The sequence below is a fragment of the Erinaceus europaeus genome, chromosome 9 (assembly GCF_950295315.1).
Source record: "Erinaceus europaeus chromosome 9, mEriEur2.1, whole genome shotgun sequence".
NCBI classification, from domain to species: domain Eukaryota; kingdom Metazoa; phylum Chordata; class Mammalia; order Eulipotyphla; family Erinaceidae; genus Erinaceus; species Erinaceus europaeus.
In genome coordinates, this window is record NC_080170.1 from 21,523,903 (window position 1) to 21,544,330 (window position 20,428).

The window sequence follows — 20,428 nt, forward strand, 5'->3', positions numbered from 1 at the left end:
CATCAGGCAGGGGCAGGAAAGAGCAGGCCTGTCAGTATTCTGCACAATCCACAGAGATGTTGTTTTCACTGTCCATAGACCATGTCTAAGTCACCATCAATAGAATGAAACTGAAGGCCTTCTGGCCTTCTTTGCTCAAGTGACTGGTGGGAAAGCAGGGCAAGAACCTTCCCCCCATCCCCCCGGGGCTGCCACCTCTGACCAGAGAATCTGGTGCTTTGATGGGTTTCATCCCCATGGCAGAAGGGGAAAACTAATAAGTAGCATTAAGAGAATTCACAGTTGCGGTACACATACACAATGAAATACAAGTCAGCTATTAAGAAGTGACCTTCTTCACCTCATCTTGGATGGAGCTTGAAGGAATCATATTAAGTGAGCTCAGCCAGAAAGAGAAAAGATAACTATGGGATGATCTCATGGGAAAAACTTAAGAAACAAGAACAGCAAAAGGAAAAACACAAAGTCAAACTTGGACTGGTTGGGAGTATTGCACCAAAGCATAGGACTCTGGGGAAGGAAGATAGGCAGGGGGTCGGGGAGGGCTTCCAGGTCCTGGTGAGACAGTGTCTTACAGACATCCATCTCAAGTGAGATGAGAACCTGTACCCTTGTGCAAACAACAGTACTGTAAACCATTAACCTCCAAAATAAAACAATAAAGGAAAAAACTATTCCAAGGGCTTTACCTGATTAACTTGATTCTGCAGAGAAGTCAGGAGGCCTTCCCGCTGTTCATCTTGTCCCTTAAGGCAGGTAAGGACCAGGGAGAGGAAAGGCTGTTGACTCAAAAGGGACATACTACAAAGGAAGCAATAACAGCAGATCTAGTTAGCAAGGATGCATTGCTTCCCCAGCACCATTATGTCCTGCCCCAGGGCTATTTGTTCTCATTTACTTTAGGATGAGGAAAGGGAGAAGAGAGGTAAATCACCACAGACAACCTGAAAAGTTCAATCACATCTCCACTAATAGGATTAAAGGCCGCTGCAAGGCTTCTGAATAATTGAATCTGCTCTCTTGCCCTAGAAGGCATTCCCAAACCAGCATATATCTGCCCTCCATCTGCCTGGGGCCGTGCCAGAAGTGAGGCAAGAAGACAGTCTGCATTTTCCATCAGTCCGCGGAAGGCAAAGCAGTATTAGACACCATGCAGAGTAGAATAAAACCTCCTCTTGCACACAAGTTTTGTTTTACGGTCCAAGAAAACAGGCATACCTGGCAGCTGAGCTTCTTATTTACTGTTTAGCACCTTTCTCAAGACCACACAGCAGAGTACTGGTAGAGCTCAGAAGAGCATCTAGGCCTGTGGACCCCAAGACCAGTGTGCAGACCTCTCACTGGGCTTCAGCTCACAGTGGCAGCTCTTAGCAGGAGCTGGGGGGGGGGGGGGGGGCGCGCCACTACTGTGCTGGGGCTGCCATAGTCCCCCACTGTGGGAAGTGGGGTGACAGGCACACAGCCACTTTCTCCAAATAAAGTGGGGGAATTAAAACTGAGTCATCTGGTGAGCTAATGAATCCTGGCAGAGATGATTTAACAACCAGTGGTAAACACATACACACACAGCCAGGCCTCTGGCAACTTGTACTGCACTTGAGAGCAGAGTCAGAAGCCAGACCGCCTGGGTACAAACGCCTTAGCCATGTGCTCTCGGGAAATGGGCTTCACACTTTGGTGCCTCAGTTTCTCCACTGGTAAAGGGGGTGTGCTCAGAGCACCTTCCTCACAGGACTGTGCTGATGCTTTAGAAGTTCACATGAACATGTACAGTGAGTTTTATGTTAGGGGTGGCATTTCAAGACCACCAAAAATGGCAGCTATTAAGAGATCAATAGCGAGTCCATAAGAAACCAATACATTCAGAATTCGACTTTATTTCTTTTCACTTTTTTTTTAAAAATGTGGTGCTAGGCAAGGAGTTACCACACTTTGGTGCCTCAGTTTCTCCACTGGTAAAGGGGGTGTGCTCAGAGCACCTTCCTCACAGGACTGTGCTGATGCTTTAGAAGTTCACATGAACATGTACAGTGAGTTTTATGTTAGGGGTGGCATTTCAAGACCACCAAAAATGGCAGCTATAAAGAGATCAATAGCGAGGCCATAAGAAACCAATACATTCAGAATTCGACTTTATTTCTTTTCACTTTTTTTTTAAAAATGTGGTGCTAGGCAAGGAGTTACCACCTGGGTCCAATTCTTCCACCTTAATTATAGAGTGAGAGAAACAGAGAACAAGGAAGGGAGAAGAGAGAGGAAGGTGGTGGTGGGGTGCAATAGAGCAGTACTCTACCATCCTTGGAGCTCTCCTGCTGGTGTTGGGATTTGAATTCAGGGCATGCACTCTACCAAGTGAGTCATCTTCTAGCTCCAGAATTTTGTTTTAAGTGGAAGAAATTAGTCTTTATTTCCGTTTTGCCCCTGAGCAAATTCAGAGTGCAATTTTGTTCTTTCTTAGTAACATTATTACTTTTCAAATGCAATTACTTGAAATCTTTTCTTGAGCACAACAATAAATTAAGAAAACATTAAGCCCAGAGGCTTGTAAATCCCATTATCTAGTCTAGAACAAAGAGCCCTATGTGCTGAAACATTAGTAATGATTTCAGGGTCCAAAGTGACAGAACTGTAATTTGAGCTAAAGCACATATTGAAAAGTTGTCAAAAAGGGAAAAATAATTAAAAGCAGGATGCAGGGAAGAAGCAGACACCCAGGTCTTACTCAGCAAGGCTGGTGTGAAGCTTCTCAATAGCTTCCTGGCAACCCAGCAGAGGAAAGAACTGGTGTCCTAAATATTGTAACCTGGCATCTTTTATTTTCTTTATTTAAAGATGTATTTGCTTTACTTTTTGTCTTTATGAGACACACACACACACACACACACACACACACACACACACACACACACGGGGGGGGGGGAGGGGAGAGGGAGAGGGAGAGGGAGAAATGCTTAGCTCTGGCATGTGACAGTGCTGGGAACAAGCCAGGCATCTCCAGCATGCAAGCCCATCTAACAGAGTGTGTTTATTATTATTATCATTATTGCTTCTTCCATTACCACCACCATCGGATAACCTGGGGCTTGTACATGGGAGATGTCACTCTCCCTAGCCACTCTTTGCATGCAGCGAGATCTTACATAGTTCTCTAAACTCTCACATAGAGCCATTCCTAACGTGACATCCCCCCCCCCCCCCGACGCCTGCCATCTCTACCATACGTACCTTTTCTGCTTCTGTCTGTCTCTTTCCTTTTTGGAAGAAGACCCTAAGTGTTGCCCCTTCTCCAACTCCTCTCCGGCAGCCTTCAGCACTCTTCCTTGCACAGAAGTCGGCAGCCTGGCAATGAGGGGGGCCACCAGCCACACGCCTCTGCGTTCAGAGGAACTAGAATCAGAAGCAGGTGTTACAGCCTTCCTTCCGCCCTGACAATGCAATGCTTTCATGTACAGGCTACGTGATGTTTCTAAATCTTTCCTTTCAGGTTTGTGCTGTCTTCCTTTTTGCTGTGTGCGAAACTAACTTTCCCATTCATACTGATGAAAAGCAAGCCAAAGCTATGGAGATAACACCAACTATGCTTTGTTTGTTTGTTGTATCCCTTTAACAGCATTTTTCTCATGATTCTGGTTCTTGTGATCTTTTTACCCAGCAAGCAATACAGTTCTGTCAGCATTCACAAATGGAATGGTCTGATTATGTGTCAGTGCACCATGCCTGAAGTTTCAAAATGGCATGTTCCACCAAGATGATGAGATGCAAGTGGGTCTGCTTTTTATGGTTATCACTGACACCACGCTGCCAGTTAATGCCGATGGCAGAGAAAGTGCTTCCTATGTAATGCGAAAAGGGTGACTGTGATAAGCATATAATGAATGCAACAAATACCAAGGAACAGCTATGGGGACATGCAGTAAATTAATCTATCCTTAGTGTCCTCTGTGGCTCCAGGGAGTCTTGCTGGGCCTGGCTGACTTACCACTGAGAACACTAAGATCTCATTTAGCCAGGTGCTAGCTCCCCTTAACGCATTATTAAGTCAAGACCATGGACACTTAGCACTAATTACTGTCTTCACACTCTGGCATTGTTAGAGAGCAGCTGTGACCTGCAAGCACAGTGTAGTTAGTGTTGGATGTGGAAAATGAATGACAGCACAGGAGAGTGGCCAGAAAAAAACACCTTAGAAATGTTTTGATTCCATTCTGCCGTGTGGTGCCCGTGTCGGGACCCCCGAGCCCGTTTGGGTTGAAGAGGCCCATGCCCGAACTCGAGGAGTTGTTGTTCAGGTCAGCCGACTGCTGGAAGACCTCTATGGTGGCCTTGGCGATGTTGTCCAGCAGGTTGTTCATCTCGGCGACTGAGCCAGATCCCTGAGATGGAGGGAGGGAGAGGAGTGAATCGTATTTGACCTCACCGTCCACCTGCCACCCTTTTCGGCTGTTCGTGAATCACAGATGTGCTTTCGCTGTCTACTCACAGGGTCCTTCAAACACTGTTTGATCATTAGCTGAAGTTCCAGCCAGGACTGCCTCAGGGTCCACTGCTCAAGATTCTGGTGAAAACAGAGAATCAAAACCCTGTAAATACTGGACGTGCTTTCACAGTGGTTCCTAGCTGTATTCCCTCTGAAGAAAGAGCGGAAGAATCATACATCTAAGAGGACTTGAACTGAACAAGAGGCTCCAGGTTTATTATTTTCACTGGAGGCAAACAGATAGTAACAAAAAGATAACACACCTTGCTCATTTGAACAGTGGCTGGAAAGAAAGAAAAGGAGCCTTTCTTCTATCAAAACTATATGCTTAGCCAAAGCTGTTCAAAACGGTTTCAACATTTTTTCTCCAGTAATATTCTGATGAGCCCCTCCACAGCTTGACCCTACTGCACAGAAAGGAAGCTTTGGTGCTATGGTCTATTGTTGTATGCTTTACATTGGGTTCTAGTTCTCCCCCCGCCAAGAAAATTGGATCAGTCCAGTTGGTTTCGCGGGCCGCTCGGCCCCGCCCCAAGGAACCCCGCCTGAGTGCCAGAGTTGCAGAGTAAGGGAGAGTGCTTGCGCCACCGCAAAGAGACAGCAGAGTTCTGTTTGGTGATTAGTTTGTCTTAGTTTATGAATCGTTGTTCCTGAATAAAGAAATACAGCTTCCCTGCCGGGCCGTCTGTCTCTGGTCGTCTGTTACCCGCCGTGAAGCCAGCCCGGCCAGCTGGAGCCGCCGAATTTTAACAACAGTCTCTTCGTTCTCTTTCTCTCTCTGATTCTCAGTCTTTATTTAAAAAAAAAAAATCACTCCACAAAGCTTATTTCTCATGTATACACAGCGCCAACTTAAAATATTAAAATACTGTAGAATGCTTCTCTAAATTTCATTAAATCTATGCGAATTTCTAATAATTTTTTTAATGTTGTGGAGGGAGTGGACCCAAGGCCTCACATATGTGCAGTGTGGCCAGGCAGCCATTTGTTCTCTCTCTGAGAGAGAAGGAAACAGAAAGGGACAGAAAGACACCAGTAGATGGGACAAGCCCACCATGCCTGGAGTGCTCCTAGTGCTATCCATGGCGCCTGCATGTGGTGCCAGATTTTTGAACCCAAGGCCTCATACACTCTATTGGGCGAGTTATTTTCTGGCCCCAATTTTCACTGTCTTTATCTACCCAGCGATAAACTGTGGCAATCACACAGAAAAGAAAATTCAGGGCAAAAATACCCCTCAAAGTAATTGATGTCAGAGATTAGTGAGCAATGACATGTCAGAATCACAAAGAATGCTTCACATGGCAGAAACACCACCTTCAGCCGTGTCCCACCTGAAGAATTCGCTTGATGTGCTGCCTCTGCAGGTTGTCCCCCTCGGAACACTCTTTAATGCCGTGAGGATAACAGATGAGCTGCAGTAACTTCTGGGCTTGCATGTTTGAAAGGACAGGGTCCAGTATGAGTTCTTTGTCTGTGCACAATCTTTCGGGCTCCTTTAAGCAGTGCTCTCCCACCCATTCCTGCAGATGAACAGGCAGTGAGAATGACAGGCATAGACTTTCTCTACGTGAAGGAAAGAGGTCCCACATTTACAACACACAGTCTCCCAAATTAATAAGGACACCACATGGAAAAAAAAAAAAAACATAGGTGGGACAACCAAAATTTCTAGGGTACTGGGTGGTGGCTTTTGGAAGCACCTCTTCTAAATATAGAGCTGGGGGAGGGAAGGGGAGTAAGAATAGAGCCAGCATTCCTATTGTAGAAGGAGGGACCACTCCTGTGGAATAGGGCATGCAGAGAAGAGACTGGTGGGCTGGACTGTTCTGGAAGCCATGGGTCTAAGGGGATGATTACACATGGACATTAAAGTCCACCTGCAGCAAGGGCCCACAAGCAATAAATGCATACTGCTCACAGACTTCAGTTTTTTAAATACCTTTTTAAATGCCCAGTTTTTAAATGCCCAGACTTCAGTTTTTAAATACCTTTTCCAACTAAATAGAACTAGAGTTCTTTGGAGGAAAGAGTAATTCCATGTCTGGGGTAAGGAAAGTCTATGAAGAGACAGAAAGTGAGAAAAAGGTAGACACCTGTCAGAAACAGATAAACTGTACATATGACTACTGTCTTGAGAATCATTATTTCCCCCAATACAGTGACTGCAATTTAGAGCCATGCCAGTGTGAAAATATTCTTACTGGAGAACTATCAGACAATTTGAACATGAGTATCTGGACAGTGTATTGTAACCACAGGGAAGACAAATGGCTAAGACAAACAACAAATATGGGTAGGCGTGTCCTTAGAACAGGATGGATGCAAAGTCATCAATGCCAAGTGGAGCAGCTGGGAGAATCATCAGCATTTCAAAGACATCACAGTACACTAAGACAAGTTTAGGACAAGAATACCTGTTGACAGATAGTCCGCAGCACGTATCTAGCATACTCTCTTAAATTCGCGGTTTCTATGGAAATGCCTTTACTGCAGGATTTGGAATTTTGTGAAGCAATCCAGATATCTTCCACATTCCCATCACGCCGTAAGCCCCTCATGGAGAAGTCATCACTCTTTAGAGAGTTGACATTGTTACTGCCAATTTTGGCATCACCTGAGTAACAGAACCGTAAAAGCAAAAAATCACAGAAAGTTGAGATATTGTCAAATATTTGAGAAGCAAGTCTTTTGGGATCTAAAATATGTAGATGGTGTCATTACTATATAACCAATTGTTCAACAAAACAGAGCAAGGATTAAGAGGATAAGTTTGAGAACCCAGAGAAGCTGCACCAGACATGGTAAAAGAGTACATTCAAAACTCTTTCTGCATTGGGGTTACAGTGCTAAACCAAACTTGGAAAGGCCACCCGTGAACCACAATTAACACAGAACACTGGTTTCATGGGCATTTCAGGCATAAATGTATTCTAATTTGTTTGACTTATAGACAAGGAAAAAAAATGGGCTACTCACCCTTCTAGTTGTCCCTTTTCCATTTCTTCTTTTACAATGATTTATTTTTTTATCCATAGGTCAAGAGAAAAGTTTTGCCTTAGCCCACCTTACTATCAACTTCTTGACAAGAGAGATTTATTTCCCTGGGAATGGAAAAGGGCAATGCATACTAAGGATGCCCTGAGAAGAGGGCATTCATTGAATAACCCGCATCTTTAACTCTCCTCTCTGTAAACATCCAGTCAGAAAGGCTTCTCAGTAAAATTAAGCTAGGGCAAGTGTTTCCTTCATAACAAAGTTAGAGGAGGGGAAACCCAGTATGACTGCTTCCATAGTTAGCATTGAAAAGTTTTCACAAATGGTGAAAGACAAAAAGTATTTCAAAAACCAGAGGGAAATATAATCTGGTGATAAACATTGCCAGGCTACAACTGAGACTCCTAACTTTTGCTTGCTTAACACACAGGACCTTAAACCTTCATCAGGAAGTGCCCTAAACCCCACAAGTAAGTTTAGATGAGGCCTTCCCTTGCCTTCCTGTGAGTGAAACCCAGCCCAGGTCAGTGAAAAAACCTTTTAAAGCTTACAGGGCAACTGAGAAAAAAACTGACTGGCTGAAAAAAATTGAAATGTTCCAGATATTTTAGTGAATTATTTACTATAAAACTGGTAAGAGAGGGAGTAATAAATTATTTAAATTTCTGGGCATCTTATTTTCTATTATCATACCTTCTTGAAGAGAAAAAAAATCACCAATTTCACTTCACCCACAGGTGCATAGCAATTCAGCAGAACTCACAGAATTCAAAAAGACCAGACTCTATATGCACCCCATGTTAGCATGCTTTCCCCAATTTGAGTTGATGCAAATTACTATGTTTATGCCTTATGCTAGATTACAACAGAAATTAGAAACCAGATTCCATAGAACAGTCCTATCATCCTAATTCAAAAAGAAGACCCTGGCAGGCAAGCCCCTCAGGGAACACTGGTTAGGACACAGAGAGGTAGCTCTGTGAAAACAAACAATGAAGCCCACATTCCTGGCCACAGACTAGGAAGTCCTTACTTAGTTTGCATTTCAGGATGATAAAGAAGGTGGGGGGGGTGTGCTATTTTTAGAACCTTCTGCAATTGTACAGCCAGTAGAACACATGAAAGTGTTGGAGGACCACCCCCATTTCAAGTCTCTGTGACATTCAAAGTCCTGATGCTGACTTCTTGACCAGAGGAACCTCCTTCTATCAAGAACTGAGGCTGCATTAAGAGGCCAGGGTGAGACAAAGCAGAATAGGCTGATGCTTCTGTGTGAATACTAAAAGAGTGATGAAGATGTGCAGAGGCGAGATTCAGATTGTACTTGGAATCACAGCAGCTCGGTCAATCCAAGGGATCAGGTTGCATTCATCTTGGTTTCTGCCACGTCAATGCCCCTCACTGATGCATTTGCAATAAATGTGAATTTATTGCAAATGTAACTCTTTGTGGCTGAAAATGTATCTTAGTTCTAGAGCCTTGCATGCCTGAGGCCCTGGGATTAATTCTCAGCATACCTCCCCCACACACAACACAAAACACAACACCCCCCACACACACACTCTCCAGAGTAGATTTCATTTTACTGATGTGCTTAATTCTCCAAGCTGCTCACAAGAGAGAGGACATGCCTCTGCTAACATTTTTTGAAAAGATGAACTTCCAATAATCTGTCTTACAAAAATGACATTCTTTTTTTTCATCACTGGAAAAATTGCTTCTCAAACAGAAGTTTAAAGGGAACAGGTACAGGTTCAAATATATTCCTTAAGACTCATCTAAAACAACTTCTTCAGGTGAGGGTAGACAGCATAATAGTTATGCAATAAGGCAAAATGAATTCAAGACTTGCAAGTCATTCAAATCCTTAGTGGTTTATCAAACAGAAATGCTTTGAAGTATTGCAACATAAATGAGAGTGAGAATATATATACCAATATGGTGAGAAATGACATCTTGGACATTATGAATTAAGGGAAAAAATATGATCTGACTAATACTGACTTCTTAGTAATATCAAAATTACTGCAATAATCACTTGATTCATGTGAGGAAACCAACAAGTTTATAAACCTGTTCAGGGTCATAGAGCAAAACACTAAGATTAAAATCCAGTTATTGTGTTGTTGTTATTTTGTATCCTACTCCTGGAATATAATTGGGAATTTAAAACTTTCTTAGATCTCCAGTTTATCCACCTCCATCTCATAGCACAATTATTCCATCAAATGAAGGCAAAGCACCATGCCTCAGAAGGAGACAGCTTGGAGTGAAAAGACTAGCCCCAAAAGGAAAGTCCCCCCAGAACTATAGGTGAGAGACAATCTCTTTGAGGTCCAACTATATAAAGTCTAATCTTCTCAGGAGAACAAGGAAAAATGTCTCTAATAATCTTAGAGTTAAACTTGCATACAGATCATTCTGCAGATTAGCTGAGCTCCTTACCAAGCATCATAATTGCTTTCAAGACAGCAAACACGGCTCCCACTTCAATGCTGTTGTGAGCAGCGGCTAGGAGGTGCCTATCACAGGATGACCTAATTCCAGGGAAAGGTTTGCCTAGGACAACAACAACAAATTTCATCAGTAACAGTCTTTTGTAAGCATTTACAGTCAGTGGGGGCAGTTGGCAGACTGTGGGTGCTTAATTGCCACTAGCCAGCTTTAACTGATGCTTCATGGATTCACTAGGAAGCACTGTCAATACTCCTTAATCTTTTCTTTTTAATTATTAATGCCAAGTCTTTGTTCCTTAGAGAGATGTATTAAAAAGTTAATAGGAGTTTTATAAATTTTAGCATTCTCTCTCTCGCAACAGACTTCACTAACAGCCCTAGAATTCCTAGCCCTATTCCTTTCACCTTACAAAAATAATGAATGAATGAATGAATGAAGAGGAAGGTGAATCACCATTGCTCTGGGTGCAGCTTATAACCTATGCACTTAGGATGTGAAGGATTCATGCTGCCACATGGCTTGGCTGGTCTGAGACCAGAAGTATTTTTATTGTTTATTAACTCTTGATTTGAGTTTCTCAATACTTCCTGATATTACAGAGAGGGAAGGTGCTGACAGTCCTCCCCCAAGAATTAACTGCTCTCCGCCCCCACCCTTGAAGATGGCCGGCTAGTCTGAAAGGAGTTACAGAAGGGCCAGCCTCCTCAACCATTTCAGCAGCCCCCGGCTCCAAATCAGAGGTTTGCTGGTTTGTCCACTTACCAGTTGCTTGAGGTAATAAGCAGGCCTGGGGGGCTCGGAAAAGATGGAGCAGCAGACGGCATGTCATTCTGGCCCCAGGCTCAGCGTCTGCATCTCCACAAGCTAGGAGAGGGGGGAGTTCAAAGCCAGGTTTTCTAGCATATTCAAGAACATGCCCTCTGGTATTCTATTAAGCTAAGTTTTCTGGAATAATCTGGAATAATCTAAATAAATGCTGTCTATGGTGACAAGGAAGGCAGTGAGTAATCTTTTCTGAGCAAAGGGATGGCACAGGGCAGTTTGTGACCTTCCCCACTGGAGTTCCAGTTTTGTCTACAACAGCCATTCCACGTCATATTCGCTTGTATAAAACAGTCACTACATGCTTGCCACCTGGGCCTCAGTGCCTCCCTGCTGCCCAGAGCAATGCATGTGTCCTCAATCGTCACTGTCCTGGGCTAGGATAGAAGCCACCCCCCGACACACACACCCTCTAGGCTGCAGTGGATACAGCTTCCACAGCCCCTTACCTGCGGCTAGGAGAGAGGGCAGAGCCACGTGCTGCACGACGTCCTCCAGCGAGAGACACTGTCGTGCTATCAGAATAGCAATGAAAGTAGCTAATGAATCATGGAATGAAAGGTCACTCACCTTCAAGAAAAACATTGACATGTTTTAATACCTAAAACCCTCTGGAGACACCTCTAAGATCAACATTTAAGAGAATGTAGGCAACAGCATTATGATTGCAAAGTCCAAAATGGACCCCAACAGAGGAGAGTAAAGGTTATCATTATCTTCTGGGCCAATTTCTACTTTATCAAAAAGCAAGATTTCTACTTCAGCAAAGAGTAAAGGTGAGCCATAGCCCAGTGTTCTAAGAGGGAACTTTCCCTAGAGCACATCAAGCAGGACATAAGCCTTTTGTTTTTAAGGCAAAATGCAGTGCTAGCTGCTAGTTTTGAGTTAAGATCGGCTAACTAAAAACTATTCTCACTAATGTTCTGGAGCTCTCTGGGGAATAGGCAATAAAGAGTCAGAGCTAAATCAGTCTTACAGAAAACTCAGAATATCTCCAAGCGACTCCTCCATTTGGGAAGGAAATAAAATTAACTGATCTGAAGTAAAACCTCAGGGGGCAGGTGATGGCACACTGGGTAGCAATGCGCAAGTATCTGGGTTCATGTTACAGTGCGCAAGTATCTGGGTTCATGTTACAGTGCGCAAGTATCTGGGTTCAAGCCCCCGGTCCCCACCTGTAGTGGGGAAGCTTCATAAGTGGTGAAGCAGGGCTGCAGCTGTCTCTCTCCCTCTTTATCTCCCCTTTCCCTCTCAATTTCTGGCTGTCTCTATCCAATAAATAAATAAAGATAATTATTTTAAAAAATTTTTGAAGTGAAACCTCTGCCTTTACACATTCCAAGAAATTAAAGAATAATGGTTATCACTGCACCCTTCGTTTAAAGTTGCTATATGCCAATGGTGGTTTACAAAGATCACTTCATTTGAGAGCACTACCCAAAGAGACTCACACTGTTACTAATCCTGATTTTATAGGTAAGAGAGCAAAGTAGAGGTAAAATGTAAGAAAAAAAAAAAAAAAGAAAAAGGTTAAGCAACCGTGTTTAAAACGAAAATGCGGGTCTGGAAAACTAACCCGGATAGGAGTTATATGTGTAACGGAAGGGAATACGCATGCATAGTGTATCTTTTGTGTACTCACACATCAGTATTTGTGTGTGGGGATATGAACAACTTTGAAAAGATTTATTAATATGGAGGGGGGACAGAATGAAAGAGAGCAGCACTATGGCACACGCAATACCAGGGATCAAACTCTGGCTTCATTGGCCCACACTCTGAAGTCACTGCACTACCTTCCAGGTCACAGAGACAGAAGCTAACAGGCACTCATAGTATTAAGACACGATAAGTCTACCCAGCCTTGAGATATTCATACTAGAAAGCAGTGCCTGGGAAACCAGCTCAGCAGGGAGAGTGCAGGACGTGCATCCTGAGGCTCCCACTTTGACCCCTGGCACTGCACCTACTAGAGCAGTGCTCTGGCTTTTCTGTCCTGTGGGACTCTTACCTCATATAAAATAAGTAACTAAACTAAACTAAACTATACTAAAAACTAGGAAGCCTTCAACTGTGAGGCACTTTTCAAAATGTATAGAGTTCTTCATTAGGGCATATGAACATACAACGCAGACTGACTCCAGGAAGTAATAAAAGGCAGAAACACGTAGGGAATCAAAATGGTTTTTTAAACCCATGCATCATCTGTAATAACTAGAGATATCAGAGAAACAGTCTCTTAATCTCTGAGACATAATAATTAGGAAAGGTCAGATACCTCTCTGAATCTAGGCCTGGACATCTGTAAACCACACAGTAAAATGCATTTAAGTGCATCTTTAGAGTGGACAGGATCTTAAAAACAGGAGGTGGCTCTCTTCAGACTGTAAACCACTTTATTAGGCTACTGGGAAAGCCAGGACATGGTTTTCTGTTTTCCTATGCAGAAATGCATCATGACTTTCCCCAATACCCAGTGATTACATTAACATTCTGCACCCAAAGGAACCTAAGACACTTGTAGAAACTATGAACAAGCAGCTTGCAGAGACCCTGTGTAAGGAATCTGAGCTAATAAACGAAGAAACTATTGGCATCTCTACAATACATTAAGCTATGGCATTACTACTTTGGGAATAGAGAAAGAAAGAAAGTAGAAAAAAAAAAAAAAAAACACCTCACAAGGTTTCAGTTTATGGCTCAGCCGGTAAGAAGTTACTCACTAAATACTTAATGGCACAGTGGTGTTTTAAATGTGAAGGACAACTTACATCGACAGTGCAAAGCACATCATTAAACCCCCACACGTGATTTGAAGAGCAGCAGAGAGCCTTCAGAACACCCAGCCACTCGGAACTGAGGACAGTGCAGCAGGCTGTCAGCTCGGAGGAGAAATTGGCTATGTCGTTAATCCTAGAAAGCAGAAAGAGAGGACAGCAGGGAGTGGCAAAGAGAAATATTCACATGGACGCATGCTTTCCTATCCACAAACAAATCCTTCATTTCTTAGGTCGAGGAGATGGTAAACCCCCTGCTCAGGGGGAACAATCTGAGCAGAACCTGGAGCAGAATGTGAAAGGAAACGACTCCAACAAGTTCCTATCATGTGATACCACTGAACAACAAACCATCTTTACAGGGGCCAACTAATGCACCTGGCAAATGTGGGCTATAGCAAAGCAGACCTCTCTCTCAGTTTGTGCTTTTTTTTTTTTTTTTTTAATTTTCTTTATTGGGGAATTAATGTTTTACATTCAACAGTAAATACAATAGTTTGTCCATGCAAAACATTTCCCAGTTTTCCATATAACAATACAACCCCCATTAGGGTCCCCTGTCATCCTTTTTGGACCTGTATTCTGCACCCCACCCCCACCCCAGAGTCTTTTACTTTGGTGCAATACACCAATTCCAATTTGTGGTTTTTTTGAAAAGATTTTTTAAACTTTTATTTGATGGGACACAGAAATAGAGGGAAAAGGGAGGTAGTAAGAGAGAGAGGCAGGCTGAACTGCAGCACTGCTTCACTGCTCATGAAGCCTCCACTCTGTGGGGAGGGGAGGGGGTTTCAAACCCAGGTCCTGGTGCAGAGTAATGCAAATGCTCAACTGGGTATGTCACAGCCTGGCCCCACTTGTATTTCTGCTGTATACAGTTTTGCAAATGAGGAGACAACTTGCAAATTCCATCTAAACTGTTTCATGCCAGAGAATTAAGAAAGCTTTAATGAATCACAGTCTAGAGTAGTGATAAATTCAGGAATAAAACCTTTTTTTTTTAAATAAAGTAAGTAATACAGGAAGTTTAGGCTCCAGACAACATCTTTGCCAATGAAGGAGTCTCCCAGGGCCCTCACTCACCTCCCAGCATCCTGATGGCCCATGCAGACATTCATGAGTGTGTTGCAGACAAAGCTGTAGCGATTGGCTGCGTTGTCGCTGAGGATCTTGCCCAGCATTGAGTAGTTGACGCTCCGGGCCGAAGGATTCTCAATAAAATCCATCATGAAGTCTGGGTCCCACCGCAAGTTAGAATTTGCAGGCATCACATTATTATAGATGGTTTGCTTTACTTTTGAACAGGCACTACTGGGGTTAGAAGGACAAGAGTTAAAGACAAAACAAAGCTAGAGTAACCAGAAATAGCATGTCCCATATACTCCCAAAGCAGATCCACACAGCCCTCTGAACAGTCAGCATTGGGCACAGTGCCTGGCATCTAGCAGTTGCTCAAGAAATAGTTGCTGGAAGGGTACAAGGACAAAACAAGAGAGAAGATTCCAATTATATCTTTACATTATCTGAATCTTTTCTACATTTTCTGCTATGTGGGGGGGTTAGTGCTGTTAACAACTGTCTTTGAACAGTGGCTGGCCAAATGTTACTACTTAATAAGATAGGATGTGAACAAATACCAGAGATAAGGGGTGCTTTAGTCCTAGTTAGTTGACAATCTACAAAATCATGCCTCTAGGGACAGAGATTCTGGTGGGGGTTCCCCTGCCACGGTGACTTCTGGGCACTGGGCACGCACACTGTGGCTGAGGCTGAGGGAGGAGGACAGCTTGCTGTTATTCTGCACAAGGACTTGGGATTATGTTCTGGGAGCACCATGGACAGCAGTGCAGGGAGCTGGACGGATGGTGGGGTGGGGCTGTGGTGGTCTCTCCTCTTTTTTTCTCTATTCTTCCTTTCTAAATGAAAATGTTAGGTTCAGGAGGCCACTCAGCAGTGTCACACACATACGGGGTCCTGAGTTCACTTCCCAGTGTATTTATCAAGGGAAACTCATTCCCTGCCTGTAAAGAGCTGACACTCAAGTAAGTGAATCCGGAAAACACACACCTTCTATGAGAGCGGTGTGATGAGGCTTTGCTTGTTTATTTATTATCTTATTTTTATTATCTTATTTTTTTATTATCTTATTTATTTTTTTAATGTCTGTCAGAAACAGCAGATTCTTATATATTTTTAAATATTTATTCCCTTTTGTTGCCCTTGTTGTTTTACTGTTGTAGTTATTATTGTTGCTGTTGCTGTTGTCGTTGTTGGATAGAACAGAGAAAAGTGGAGAGAGGAGGGGAAGACGGGGGGGGGCAGGGAGGTAGACACCTGCACACCCGCTTCACCGCCTGTGAAGTGACTCCCCTACAGGTGGGGAGCCGGGGGCTTGAACCAGGATCCTTAGGCCGATCCTTGCGCTTTGCGCCACGTGCGCTTAACCTGCTGCACTACCGCCCGACTCCCTTTGCTTGTTTATTTTTAATGTCACTAAGACTTCACTGCTCTGGGCCCAGACACGGAGAGACAGACAGAACACAGCACTAAAGCTTCTCCCATGCTATAGTGGTGCCGTGTGGTACATGCCAGAGGCTCAAACTTGGGTTGCATGTGTGGCAGAGCGGCAGTCCCCTCAGATGAGCTATCTTGCCAGTCCCAGTCTAAAGAGAATTAGGGGCCTCATCAATGATATGGAACAGTTTATGTTTCAGTGAGTTCTATCTGAGTAAGATTCATATGAAATACCATAAGTAGAAAGGGAATAAAAAAACACCACCTCTAATCCTGCTGGGAAATTTGATATGTTAACTTAGGAAGAGCACTCATTTGCTGACCAAGTCGCTTCCCCTTCCTGAGGCTACTGGGAGGGTAGCAGATCTTGGTAGAAAAAACGCAGCCCAGGGCTTGGGAGAGAGCAGCAGACAGTCCTCTTACATAAAATTATAGATGGTGTTTCAGATCCAGTTATTAAAATTGCTTTATCTGTAGACTCAGAGAGGTCTCTCTGTATATCTAGCTCTCTGAATGTCTATTTGTATTGTGGGAAGTACTTAAAAAACCTGACTTCAAGGTTTCCTGATAGAGCCAGGCATCTCTTCCAAGTCCTCAATCAAAGCAGCTTTAGAATGTATCACACTGTGAGGAGCCCCGCAACCCTCAAGTTGGTCTCCTCGACTCCACACAAGCCATGCACAGAGTTTTCATGATCTTGTGCTACCCTGCAGAAGCTCAGGAGCTCAGAGGTGATATTAGAGTTCTCATTGGATGGTCATTGTGTAAAGTAGAGCTGTCTCAAGAACTAAATTACACGAGAGAGTTCTTTGAAAACTTTAAACTGAAAGTTCTCAGAAAAACATGAAGTACTACCATTACTTTATTTGCATAGAAAGGTGTGTCCCAAGACTCACTCACCTGTTCTCTAAAGGGTTATTTCGGGACCTAGCGCATTTCATGAAGATACACTTTCACGTTTCCCACACTATAGATATTGTGTTTGCAGTGTCTGCTTTGAGCCAGACACTCTTCAAAGCACTGAGACACTGCAGCGACAGACCTCTGGCTCTCGTGCAGCCTACATTCTAGGAAGAATGATACTCATATGTGTGGGCAACATTAAGCATAATAACTAATGCATTGGGGCTAAGAAGGGCCACAGATCAGAGAATGACAGCATGTGTGTGTTGGGGTGGAGGTGGTGGGAGGGAGGCTGGCCGGGAAGGCAGAGTCCTGGCAGTAAGCATGCAGGTAAATCTCTGGGGAAGGGTGTAAGCAGAGGGGTGAGAGCAAGGGCAACAGCCCCACAATGGGAGAGGGCTCTGGGCACCAGTCAGGTGGCCCAGTGACTAGAGTGGCATGAATAATGGCAAGAGGCGGGAGATGGGAGCCAGCAGATTGGTCAAAGGGAGAAGATGTTCCTTCTGAATAGATGAGAAGCCACTGGAGAGCCTCAAATTCCTTTTTTATTGGAAAAAGATTATTTCAGTCGCTATGCTGAGAACACGCTCAGGGAAGTCTAGGCAGCAAGCAGGGAAAACAGGATTCTGCAATGGTCTGAAGCCAAGAGACAATCCAGGCCAATTCTAGAGATGGGAGGGAGGGAGGGAGGGAGCACAGAAATGGAATACCAGGGACAAAAGCCCTTGGGGGACAGCCAGAGCTGAGGTGCACAGAATGACTGGGAGCTGGGGACGCTGTTTGAAAGAGGGTTGTCCAAGGCATAGAGAAGTGAATAAAGTAAGAGAGTAAAAATGCAAACTTCCAACAAATGGCACTCTAACTAGGGTAACAGTCTGTGCAAGAATGTGCTCTCTCAAATTTATCTCAGAACTAAAATCACAGTTAGACATACACAGTGACTTGTAATCAGAGGCTATAACTATGATAACAGGCCATTGGTTATGTATTTCTGCCAGACTAGCTTGTATCTTTAGACAGAATGACACAACTGGTTGGGTCGCTAACAAAGGCAAGTGAAATCCCGTTCCTTTTCTTTTTTAATTTAATTTTCTTCTACTCACCTGAAGAGGTCTCCAAATTTGCTTCTGAGGTGGCTACAGGACACGTAGAGGTCATAGAGGTAGGCTAGGATGCATCTTTCAGGGGAAGAACATTCCGAGGGGTTCACAACATGCTTGACCACACCACACAGCCTGAGGAGGAAAAGGCATGAGAAAATGAGAGGTGTACTTTCCTGACGTGTACAGGCTACCATTTGACTCCTTCAGAGTGAGTGTACGCCCAAAGGTAACAACTAGGCAAGGAAAATACCCATCACACAGCAATAAACAGCTGAATAATTTACCAGCTTTTATGTTATGACAATGAACACTAGGTATGCTTGAAAACACCAGAACTTCCAAAAACAGGATGCGAAGGAAATGTCTCCACACAGAAGATACACAGGGGAGGGAGCCGTCTGTCAGGTTGCTAAGATGGGTTTACATATGCAAAGTCAAACAAGAGACCATCTCTCAATCAAATGATTCACAATTTCAGGGAGTTTTTCAGGGCCCCAAACCCACCCTCCTTTTGTAAAGGAGCAATGCTTTCAAGAAAGAAAATCTGGGAGATCCCCTTTCAAAACCATGATATGGTACCAGCATGAGCTTAGTAAACTCATGCCTTGTGAGTCACAGGCCCTGTGTTTATTCAAAATAGGAATGGAGCGTTTTCCTGATCTTAACTGAGAATGTAAAGCTCTGCCTTTTTAGTGGCATTCTCCGTAAGCCTTGCTGTGCAGAAGTAGGAAACAGACTTATTGCAGTTCTGTGTCCATTTGCCCCAAACCGCAACTACAGAAGTAAACACTAGAGGCCCTTCCATGACCTGTGAGTCTGAGTCCACCACTGTTTTGTATTCTGTTTTCAGAGTTCAGCCCTAATGTGAACACAACTGTGCCAGAGTGACTCAGATTATTAAAGTTCAAAAGGGCTTTAGAAACTATCTGATTCCTCTCCCTTGTGACATGAAGAGTGTCCTGAGGTTCAGAAAGTGAAGTAACCTGCCACAGGCAAAGAACTAGTTGATTGAAGAGCTGAGTGAGAGTTTAGATCCTCCAGAGCCTCAGTCCAGAACTCTGCCCAATACTCAAGGGCAGGTAAAGCCAGAGGGCAACCCAGAAAGTCAAGGTCAAGAACAACAACAGAAACACAGGTAGCACAGGGGAAACGTTGGACAGCATTTGAAATGGAAATATAGTGTTCCAAACCCTGTGACCTATCAGCAACAGAGAAAGCCACCTGGGAAGTGACAGAAACTGCCAATCACAGCACAAAGGTCACCCAGTTCAGAAGAAAGTAAATGACACAATTGGTACTAAATACTGAGAAAGAGAAATAGAGAGGTTCACCAGCTATAAGGGGAAAAAAATTGTGATTCAAATAGGCAAGCATTTACTAAATTTGCTAGGTATCCATTAAAGAACAATGTTTCCTCACCTCTCTTTTCACTTACCAGAGGTAAGGGGAAAAATCTGCCCAGAGATCTGGTTCATTTATTTCAATACAGAAGCCCTGTATTTAAAAGAAGAGCTCCGGAGAAATACATACCATTATTATTACTACTACTATTGTTATAATTGCCTCCAGGGTTATCACTAGAGCTCAGTGCTGGCACTACGTATCCACTGCTCCTAGAGGCCATTTTTTTCCTTTTTTTTTTTTTTTTAATTTGACAAGACAGAGAGAAATTGAGAGAAGAGGGATAGATTGAGAGAGAGGGAGAGAAAGACACCTGCAAACGTGCTTGTGGAGTAATCCCCCCTGCAAGTTTGGAGCCGGAACCAGAATCCTTGTGTGGGTCCTTGTGTTTCATACAATGTGCACTTAACCTGGTGTACCACTGCCCACTCCCCCACCCTGTATCTTTAATTTTGCATGACAAAGAAGAAATATGATAAAATGACTATCAAATGGTTTTATGAACAGTATTAAAACTAGTGGGAGTTGGGCGGTAGTGCAGCGGGATAAGCGCATGTGGCGCAAAGCGCCAAGGACCAGCCTAAGGATCTCAGTTCGAGCCCCTGGCTCCCCACCTGCAGGAGATTCACAGGTGGTGAAGCAGGTCTGCAGGTGTCTATCTTTCTCTACGCCTGTCTTCCCCATCTCTCTTCATTTCTCTCTGTCCTATCTAATAATGACGACATCAAGACATCAAAAACAACAACAATAAAAAAGGGCAACAAAAGGGAAAATAAATAAAAGAAGTTAAAAAAAAGCAAACAGACACGAATATCAGTGTCTATCAAAATTCATTTCATGACCATCAAATAAGATTTTCATATAATTTAGAAAATATGGCAGAGGGGCCAAGTGGTGGCACAACTGGTTGTGTGCACATGTTACAATGCACAAGGACCCTGGTTTGAGCCCCTGGTCCCCACAAGTAGTGAAGCAGG

At 43.6% G+C, this 20,428-nt stretch overlaps 2 protein-coding genes across 14 annotated transcripts in view; one reads left to right on the forward strand and one right to left on the reverse strand.

Moving 5' to 3' along the window:
* The window catches only part of MED12L (mediator complex subunit 12L), a 300,870-nt gene that overhangs the window by 40,742 nt on the left and 239,700 nt on the right, over positions 1–20,428 (reverse strand). For 11 of the 12 annotated variants that reach the window (XM_060197499.1, XM_060197496.1, XM_060197494.1 and 8 more), the window contains 12 exons: positions 18,051–18,182; positions 14,614–14,841; positions 13,525–13,666; positions 11,203–11,323; positions 10,694–10,795; positions 9,920–10,033; positions 6,895–7,094; positions 5,812–6,000; positions 4,481–4,555; positions 4,183–4,373; positions 3,226–3,387; positions 690–801 (listed from right to left, as the gene is read on the reverse strand). In XM_060197499.1, the coding sequence (XP_060053482.1) occupies positions 690–801; positions 3,226–3,387; positions 4,183–4,373; positions 4,481–4,555; positions 5,812–6,000; positions 6,895–7,094; positions 9,920–10,033; positions 10,694–10,795; positions 11,203–11,323; positions 13,525–13,666; positions 14,614–14,841; positions 18,051–18,182 (1,768 nt within the window). The remainder of the gene's footprint in view (positions 1–689; positions 802–3,225; positions 3,388–4,182; positions 4,374–4,480; positions 4,556–5,811; positions 6,001–6,894; positions 7,095–9,919; positions 10,034–10,693; positions 10,796–11,202; positions 11,324–13,524; positions 13,667–14,613; positions 14,842–18,050; positions 18,183–20,428) is intronic. The other variant, XM_060197495.1, reaches the window with a different exon arrangement.
* P2RY12 (purinergic receptor P2Y12) overlaps positions 1–20,428 on the forward strand; it is a 46,524-nt gene that overhangs the window by 4,557 nt on the left and 21,539 nt on the right. The gene's annotated exons all lie outside the window — the stretch shown is intronic.